The 10206-nt window shown below is 39.7% G+C and overlaps 1 protein-coding gene across 1 annotated transcript; it reads right to left on the minus strand.

The window, feature by feature from the left end:
- Positions 1 to 60: 60 nt before the first annotated feature.
- septin10 (septin 10) lies at positions 61 to 10137 on the minus strand. Its single transcript, XM_083523327.1, has 10 exons — positions 9739 to 10137; positions 6965 to 7079; positions 6474 to 6669; positions 5757 to 5943; positions 3119 to 3280; positions 2294 to 2390; positions 2041 to 2209; positions 1270 to 1402; positions 945 to 1129; positions 61 to 773 (listed from the first exon to the last, which is right to left on the minus strand). The coding sequence occupies exons 1-10, from the start codon at positions 9766 to 9768 to the stop codon at positions 758 to 760; spliced, it is 1290 nt and encodes a 429-aa protein (XP_083379453.1). The 5' UTR covers positions 9769 to 10137; the 3' UTR covers positions 61 to 757.
- Positions 10138 to 10206: the final 69 nt, after the last annotated feature.

Below are 10206 nucleotides of genomic sequence, written 5' to 3' on the forward strand. Positions count from 1 at the left end.
TTAACTTTCCATACAGAGTCTCATAATGACAGTCAGAAAAAAAAACTAAATATCAAAGCATTATTTTCATTCAAATTTTATTCATGCTTTAATGAATTTAACCCCATACACAGCTTAGATAAATACACTTAAAAAAAAAAAAAGATTAGTGTTCAAGCAAACAGTGGAAGTCGATTTCTTTGTCTTTTGGTCACGAAAAATATATTTGAAACCAGGTGTCATGCAGAATTGCTGTGCTGGTGTAGAATCAGTTTTGGCATTTGTAATGATAATTTACTGAGTAATATTATAAGAGTAAGGTGGAGACTGGACTCCATGTTCTCAGGGTAAATCTGTGACGTGTCAAACAATAACATGGTACAAAATCTTTTTAGCGAAATTGGAATTTTGTCTAAACAGTTTACTGTTAATATTCTGCACATATCAGTCTTCCTAATACACTGATCACTGCTGGTGAATTGTTTCTTGTTCATCAAGTAAGGCACATATCTAAAGGCACTTTGATCCCCACTTACAAAAACTTCGTCTCGTCGCCCCCTAGTGGCCGTCCTCAATCCTACATTAAAACATTGAGTGAAGAAAATATAAAAAAATACAATACCAAAAAGATACACACAGCAGTCCTGCTGATATATTCGGATAATAAAAACACGAGATACAAACTGGCTGGATAATAATCTTTTTTTTTTTTCTTAGGAAGGGTGAAAAAGAAAAGAAAAAAAGGGGCGAAATGATCCAGTCTTCAATGGAGCTCCTTTTACATGAACCCAGAGCTGGAAAGAAAAACAGTAAGGTCATTATGCAAATTAACATGATTTAATAATTTAATATTCATGTTATGGCCACCCTCCCGCTTCCCATCATGACCGGTGTAAACATGCTAGGTCACATCTTCAGTTTGACCGTTAGCGATACAGATGATGCTGGATGAGTATGTAACTCACTTCTTGCGGTCTTTGTCCTTCTTGAGGTTGGAGTTGGAGCTAAATGATTGTCCCTGCAGGAGCTCAGCTGCGGCTTTTTTCTTACTGAAGTTGTTCATCTCCTCCTCCAGAGCCTTCCTCTTCTCATCCAGCTTGCTTTTCTCGTCAGAATGCAAACGCTTCAGCTGCTCAAACTTGCCCTGGAGCTACACACACACACACACACACACACACACACACACACACATGGATAAATGTTATGTTCTCTTTCTTTTTGGTATGTTTGGAATTTGGTCAGTATTTTCTGGTTAAAAACCAGAATGCGTTAGCATGTGAGGATGGATACCTCTCTCTCGGCTTCCTTCAGCTCCGTCTCTTTCTCTTTAACGCGCAGGACAAACATCTGCCTCATCTCCTCCTCTCTCCGCTGAAGCTCCAGCAGGAACTCTTGACGCTTCGCCTCATACGTCTCCTGCAGGCTGAGGAGACAAACATCATCCAATCCTTCAGACAAGTCCTGTGTGTAGAAGTGCAACTGCTGGACAGCTTTGATAAATAACTTTCTTCCTTCAAAAACGTATAAATAGCAATGCGTCGCTCATTCGTGAAATTAAAAAAAGGTGGAACGAACCACTCCTGGACACGTTATAGAAACGTTAAATCTCGCATACACTTTAGGGGTGACCCCCGAATAGTTTCGGTAGGAGGAGTCTGATCCGACTGAATCTTCGTAGAGGTGTTATGAAAGGAGGATCGTGCCATTTTGGTTATATGGGGGTGCTCAATGTCTCATTTCACACAGAACTACCAGTTTCTCCCTATAATTTAATATGCAGCCCATAATAATAATAACACTGTTAATAGACATGTGAAAAGAAAGAAGCTTTTAATCAATCTTTTTATCGTGCGTGAATAAATCCAACCCCTTTTTAGGTTTATTGATCCAAAATGTTTTTTTCCTGCTATATCTTTGTGTGATGTGCTGTACAGCGTAGCTTTAAAATCTTAATAATGAATCAATTGACAATTCTGTAAACCCTTAGGTCATGGACGCCCCTAATAGACTCCAATAAAAGCGCACACGAGCATTAAAACCATCCTAGCCGTCTGTCTTTACCTGACTGGTTTGCTGTCAGCGTCTGTGTCCTTGAAGCCCATCTCCTCCAGTTTGCAGCGTCTGTAGAGCTCGTAGTGGCGTGTGTGCGTCTGCTCCCGCAAGTCCTCCATGTTCACGCAGATCAGCATCTCTCGCAGCTTCACGAAGTCGCAATGGTTCTCATTCTCCACTGAAACATACGGAAACAAATGTACTATAACGAGTCTTTCGAGGGGAAACATACGCAGAGTGGAAAAACACACACACAGCATACCTTGGACCACACCCCAGGGGTACTGACGTGCTTTCACCATTTTATTCCCAATCTTCACCTCCTCCGTGCTTCCCACCACCGCAAAAGGCAGGTGGCCCTGGAGAGAGAAAAACACACACACACACACACACACACACACACACACCCGTTGTAATACGACAAATCATTTTAAGGATTTTTGGAAAAGAATTTTACTATATAAGAAAATACATAATATAATACAATAATTCAAAAGATCTCACATTATTTAAATACACTATATGATCAAAAGTTTGTAGACACCTGACAGCAAAATTCATAAGTGCTTCTTAATGAAATGTCCCATTCCATATTTTATCCCCATTTGCTGTTATAATAACCTCCACCCTTCTGGGAAGATGTTTAACCAGGATTTTGGATTGTGCTTGTGGAGATTTGTGAAGATTCAATCAGCCACAAGGGTGTGAGTAAAAGCAGGTACTGATGTAGGTGAGGGTGAGGAGGCCTGGGGGTGCCGCCAGCATTCACATTCATCCCAAAGGGTTTGGAGCTCTATAGGGGGAGATCTTATACTAAAAACAACCCATCTAAAGCAGATCTTTATAGAGTTGACTTTGTGCACTGGGGCATTGTCATGCTGGAGTAGATCTGGGTTTAAATCGAGGGAAAATTTCATCCTGGTACAGTTGTGTGCCTCCAGGTAAGTGGGCTGTAAAAGTCAGGGGTCCCGATACTTTTGTTTTACTACCATTATGTTAATAAATCACAGGTTAAGCGAGCAAACTATAAGTTCTAGTCAGCAGTGACAGTGAGGTGAACTCCGTCTGCACCCGTTTGTACACTCACGTTCATGGCGCTGTTGATCTTGGAGACCGTCTCGTCGTCGGTGGGGAACTGGTAGATCTGCACGCCGTTGCTCACCAGCTCGCTCATGATCTTAATCTTAAACTTGTGCAGCTCGCTCTTGGAGATGGTGTCCGCCTTTGCGATAACTGGGATTATATTCACCTTTAAAAACAAGGACAAATACACATCAGGTTCACCAAACGACAGTCGGTGGGGAAAATCTTGCCAATTTTATTGTATTATTTTATTACAAATTGAATTTTTATTTGGACATTGGGCAAAGGACTGGTGGCGACTGTGACCAGGAAAAACTCCCTGAGATGACATAAGGAAGAAACCTTGAGAGAAACCATACAGAAAGAGGGAACAATAAGCGCAATATTACCGTCATCAGACCGTAATTCTAAACAAAACAGCCGATAAAATACAAAAAATAGGCAACGCAATCTTTAATATATAATCCCTAAAAAAATACAAATAAAATTGGAATACTTCATTGAAATTGTGAGATTGTAATAAATCTGTTGGCGAGCGACACGTGTAACTCATCATCATGGCTCGCTTTGACTTTCCTAAGAAATCTTAAAAGAAGTGAAAGATCTCGCAAAAACATCGGCAAGAAAGGAAAAGAAAAGGAAAGAAAAAGATCTCCCACATGTACCAGCATACCAACACTACTTCATTTCTGAGGAAACACCCACTGAGTGTCAGCCATGAAAGCAGACACAAAATACACACACAGCCAGTAGACACCAAAAGGTCTTAAAATCTCACACAAACACCACACTAAACAAATACATTTTGAATAAACTACTACAGGTCCTATGCAGGCCAGCGTAAGAAAAGAAAAAAAAAAAAATCCTACGGCCCGGGAAAAATGTGAGAAATGCGACCGCAGGCACTCCTCAGAACGGCAGAAAAAACTTCCGAACTGAAACAGCGACGTTTCTCGTGACGTTTTCTTCTCCGGCGTGTATGAAGGTAGCTCGGCATTCCTAAGCTTTTTTTTTTTTTTTTTTTTTTTTTGAAGGACAACAGGAACAGATTTTTTTTTTTTTTTTACCCCGAAAAACCCCAAATGTAACTGGTTTTGTGTTACATGGCTACAGAAAGTTCCTGAATAAAGTATAGTGTAGAGGGAAAAAATGGTCTGTGGATCAGGGTGGGGATTTTACAAGCCAAATGTGTTGGTGTATTGGGAATCTTTACAATATGAAGGTTTGGAAATGTGAAGACAACAAACACCATGTTGGAAAAAACAAACGGTGAGTATTTAAGTAGCTTTTTCCTGAAGTATTTCCTGAAGTATTTCCATTCGGTGAGACTTTACCTTCACTACATTTCAGTCAAATTTCGTACTTTTTACTCAACTACATTTTGCGAAATCGGTCGTTTCTTTTTATTTATGAATGAATAAAAACGTAACCGTTTTAAGCACGAAGCAATCCACCAATCAGGATCGAGCGTGCGCCGTTTTGAACTTGTTTTAATCACCGCTTCGTGGATCTACTGATCGCCGACATACAGTTCAGCGTCGGTTCGACCTCAAGCAGAACATTAAGAGAAGAATAAACGATGGAAGAAACTTCAGACTCGAACTCACCACAACACACGTGGCCTTGATTGCGTGAGTTTTGTGTTCATGATTATTTGAATGGAAATCAATAAGTGTTTGACTCAGTAATATCATTCTATTAATAAATTGTTGTGTTTAGAGTAACAGCGTCTTTTACTAGAGTGATATTTTACCGAGTTGAGCTCTTATTTTACTCAAGTACATGCTTTGTCCATCACTGATTCTAGCATGAAAATGCTTTGAAGAAATTATGTGACATGTAATGTCATTTATATACCTTGTAACTTGTAAAAGGTAAAAGCGGATAACCAAAAAAAAACCCCAAAAAAAACAAAAAATTCAGATTTTTTGAAGAAAAAAACGATTCTTAGTATCTTAGTTTGTGTGACATATTTAGTGTGTGGGTGTGTGTGTGTGTGTGTGTGTGTGTGTGGGGAGGAGTTTTTACAGTAAAGAAAGATTTTTGCCAAGATAGACTTTCATGTTAACAGCATTAACCTGTCTGTACACATACACTATACGGACAAAAGTATTGGGACACCTGACTTTTCCAGCCATATGTGGTTTTATGTGGTCAAATTTAAAGCACACGGTTGTTTAGGAGGTCTTTCGATGTCGTCGTAAAATTTTCCTTTCACTTGAACTAGGAGACTGAAACCTGTTCCAGCCGCACAAAGCCAGCTCCATGAAGATACACTTTACACGGATTGGGGTGAAAGATCTCCTGCTATAGAGCTCTCAAAGCTATTAAACAACTTTGGGATGAATAAATCTCTACAAGCCCCCTCCAGAATCTAGTGGAACAGTTTATCTTTCCAGAAGAGTGGAGGTTAAGTCTAACAGCAAACTAAAAAGAATGGGGAATGTGGAATGGGATGTTCAGAAAGAACTTAGGAAACTTATGGTCAGATGCCCACAACCTTTTGTGCATATAATGCATTTGTGTATGTAGGTCATTTAAAATAAATAAATAAATAAATAAATAAAACCCTGCATACAATCACCACAATGTTCCAGTGTCCCAAAATAAAACAATTATTTTTAAACATATTCGGTACTCACCTTGCTGTCCAGTTTCTTCATGGTGACCAGGTCGAGGGATTTCAGTGAGTGTCCGGACGGGGCGATGAAGTACAGGCAGGCATGGATGCGCGAGTCGTGGTAGTTGTGAAGCGAGCGCTTGATCTTCAGCTCTTCTTGCAGGTAGGACTCGAACTGCGTGTCGATGTAGTCCACGACATGCTGGTAGCTGGAAGAATGAATTTTTCAAATTAATCTTGGAGCTGGTGTTTGAAGAATTCTGTAACTAGCTGCGATATGAACTATTGTGGACACCTGGCATGTACAACCATATGTGGTTCTTCCCAAAAACAGCTGTCACTTGCTGTCTTATGGATGCTGCAGCATTATGATTTCCGCTTGAGTATAATTAAAGGGTTGAGACCTGTGAAGAGTGCTGACCTCAGCCAATATCTTTAAATGATCTCACAAATGCCCTGGTAAAAAAAAAAAAGAAAATCACCAAAAATCCCACCAGCCACCCAGCACCAACATCTAGTGAAAAGCCTTCAGAGAAAAGTGAGGCTTATTATAACAAGAAAGGTGGTCTACATCTGGAATGGGATGTTCCACAAGCACATATGGGTGTAACAGTCAGGTGTCCACAGACGTTCCATCACATTTGTTTGACCGACTGTCAAACTGAAAATTCACACCAACCACCAGCCTGTCTGTATAAACATCTCACAAACTGTCCCATTTCCTCTAGATCCTCCTCACCTATCTTGTTTGTTCATCTGGTCTCCAAACCCCACTGTGTTGACGATGGTGAGCTTGAGACGCACGTTGCTCTCCTGAAGGTCGTACGTCTGAGCTCGGAGCTTGACGCGGGGCTCGAAGTGAGACGACTCGAAGTTTTCAAAGTTGGTATTAAACAGCGTGTCCATCAAAGTGGACTTCCCGATACCTGTCTCACCTGTGGACAGAATGATACATTTAAATACAGTGTCTTAAGGAGATGCAGGACATCTAAAGCTCAAGTATAAACCGGATTAGACCACAGTGTTTGACTTTAGCATCACAATCAAAGGACATCTCAATAGTAATGTGGAGTGGAGGGTTTTTTTTTTTTTTTAGGAGAGTCTGAACAGGGAATGCAAAAACTTTCGGTTTGTTTCCACACCAATTTCCTTGAATTAATATTAATGTAAAGATTAAAGACACATCAAAAGACAGACACACAGTGCTAAAAGTAATCTTTAGAGCATCACCTATGCAGAGGATGTTGAAGCAGAAACCCTGACTGGTGGATTTATTGACCAGCTGATCCGGCAGGCTGTCAAAGCCAACGTGACCAGACAGGGATAAGGGACGAGCATTTCTGTCCTGTAAACAAAAAAAAGAAATTCATTAAAGCATTTAGCATAAAAGTTTACACACACACACACACACACACACACACACACACACACACACACACAGCAATAACAGAAAGCTGATTGGCTGCTGCATGTTGGTCTCATTTGTATTCGTAATTATATTTGGATTAGTGAAAGAAAGAACTACACGCCACGGAAACTGAAAAAAAAAACAAAAAAAAAAACAGTGCGGCATGAGCATTTCAATGCGCAATAGAAGTAGCGTTACATGAACATCTGAAAATTTAGACCTGTTAAAAAAATTATTTAAGTTGGTACGGTAGGATTGTTCCCACTTTTCCATCTTAGTCTTCGTGAAAAGAGAAAAAATAGAGAAAAGCATAAACTGTGAACTGTGCAGGCAAAATAATATCTAAAAATACAGACAGGATCTGGAAAGCTTAGCCACATTGCTGTTGTGTTTATGGACGTGGTGCACACAGACGACACCCATAAATAAAGTCATACAGTTATTCTAGTGAACTTGAATAAAGAAGAGGAAAGAGGGAATAATAATAAATAAAATAAAAACAGAGAAGAGGAAATGAACTATTTTTAAAGACCGGACATACAAAAATACACAATATGGACAAAAGTTTATGGACACCAACAGAAGATTGGTATGTACTTTCTGAAGATCCCATTCCACATTCAAGTCTTAATTTGCTGTTAGAGAATCTTCCATTCTTCTAAGAAGATAAGATGTTCCACTGGATTTTCAAGTGCGCTTGTGGAGTTTTGTTTTCGATTCATTCAGTCACAAGGGGGTAAATAAAGTCAGGTACTACTGTAGATGAGGTGAGGAGGTCTGCGGTGGAGTCAGCGTTCACATTCATCCCAAAGGTGGAGATCTTCCACTTCAATCCAAATAAAGCATATCTTCAAGGAGCTGGTTTTCTGCACAGGGGCATTGTCAAGCTGGAACAGGTTTGGATCATGACCTCCAAAAGACATCTACACCATCCCGTGCCTCCAGATTTGTGGGGAAGAACCACATATGGCTGGAAAAGCCTGGTGTCCCAGAACTTAGGTCCATATAATGTATATATTTGGGGCGAAGTGGTGTTTGTTTATACTGTGCTTATTTAAATTCCAATGAAGGCTTTTTGCTTATATAAATTCCCAGATCTTCAGTTATCCTACATTTACCGCATTTATTGTCTAGAAACTGAAGAAATAGTTTGATTGTACCCAATGAGGAATCATTCAAGTCAGTAGTTTGGAGTTTTCTCTTTATAAAATCACAGCTAATTTGCATAGAAGTGATCAAATATGCATAGACTAAAGTGCTTAAAGCGGTGCGACACAAATCAGGACAGACTGTAACAGAAATGACCAACAATCACGTCTCTGAAGTGGGAACATGGATGAAAATTAATGTTTTGATTCTCTGAGGCGGAAAAGCTCTCATATCTATGACTATTTTTTTTAAAAATATTCTCATGTGTTTAGATAATCATGCCCTTATACACACCACAGCACTCTGAGGCTTGTCCATATTTGAGAGGACGACATGTTTCTCTCTGCATTCCAGAGATGGGGTAACAATTTGGGGGTCAAGTCAGGAATGTTAGAAAGTTAAGCGACCAAGATTTTACAGTCCCTTGAGAGTCGTGGTCTGAAACTGGAAGTCGATGTGATGGCGTGTTGAAAAGATTTTCACTAGAGCCAACGCTTTCTGAGATACGCCATCTGAGATCATCTTAGTGACTTATCTAAATACAGAGAACATACATAGTTATGATAACGACAGCCATTTTTATTTAATCTAAAGGATTTCACATTGACGAGACGGCAGTGTGCTTCGGCAGACCGAGGAATCACGTTTTCAAAAAGCTCTGGACGCATAACTTCCTCCACCTTCAAAATGAATAATGATCTTTACAATGCATAATAGTATGCTTTAAAGCAGAAGGACGCTTGCGAAAGAGAAACTGGCGTCCATTTTGGCTCTGTAGGGTCAACCTATGGATACAAGACTCATGGTATTGAGATCCGAAATGGTGCCGGAGGGCTACAGTTTCAGTATGGTGGGACTAAAAAAGTGGGACATATGTTTGAGTTCTGGACGTGCAACTACCCCAAAAATTCCTTCACCTTCAAACTTTGTGTGCGCAAAGACGGACTGAAAAACCATGTTTATTGGTAAAGAACGGCTAATGTAGGACAAGACACGCCCATTTCAGGGAAGGGGAGGGGCATATCGGTCAATTTTAATTGGATGAACGTAAGAGTAGTACAGGTTGAGTCAACAAAAACTTTTCATAATCTTTCCAGAACTGGAAATAAAATACAATAAAAAAAAACTAACTGGATCTTGTGCATTTTATTGTTGGTCAATGAAAAATGATGACGTCACTGTTAGAATCATGACTTTAAATTACTTTAGATGAAACCTAAAAGTGTGTGTGTGGGTTAAAAGTGCATTTAGTGCGGGTTGGTTTTCTCTGTTGGATCTGTAGTTTATTAAATAAGGTGTAAAAGTAATTAACTCACCAGTGTAATGCGCTGCTATGAATTAAGAACTATAAGATAATCTGAGATTCATCCATTGCTAGCAAGCAAATACCCACTTAGCTACACCAGCATTAGTCGCTAAAGAAAAAACTAATTGACATGAAACTTACCCCTTGCCGAGCAACATCCGACGAAGCCATATTGTACGTTGAAGTAACACTTATAATTTATTTTATTTAAGATTAATTTTGATTTGAAAAATGGACCGACATGAAAGAGGCGGGTGAAGCCTGTCGGAAAAAAAAAGTTTGGAGCGATTGGAATGCAACCGGAATGTACCACTCCTAACAGTCTCCCAATAGGTAGATTTCAACCTCAGTGACCTAAAAAACACCTTATCAAAAAATCCTAACTGTGACAGTCAAACCATAAATACTTCTGCAAGCATGTTTTAAATTGCTGTGTAGTTTTAAAAAGAGCAAAAACAAATCGCAAACATATCATATCACGAATTAGGTTTCATTCACCCCCCCTCCTCAAACGCCTATATTGGTACGGTTTAAAGCGGACGGACGCTTGGAAAAGGGCAACAGTATTGGAAATGAGAAACTAGTGTCCATTTTGGCTCTATCAGGTCC

Source organism: Silurus aristotelis (assembly GCF_946808225.1).
Source record: "Silurus aristotelis genome assembly, chromosome: 2".
Lineage (NCBI taxonomy): Eukaryota > Metazoa > Chordata > Actinopteri > Siluriformes > Siluridae > Silurus > Silurus aristotelis.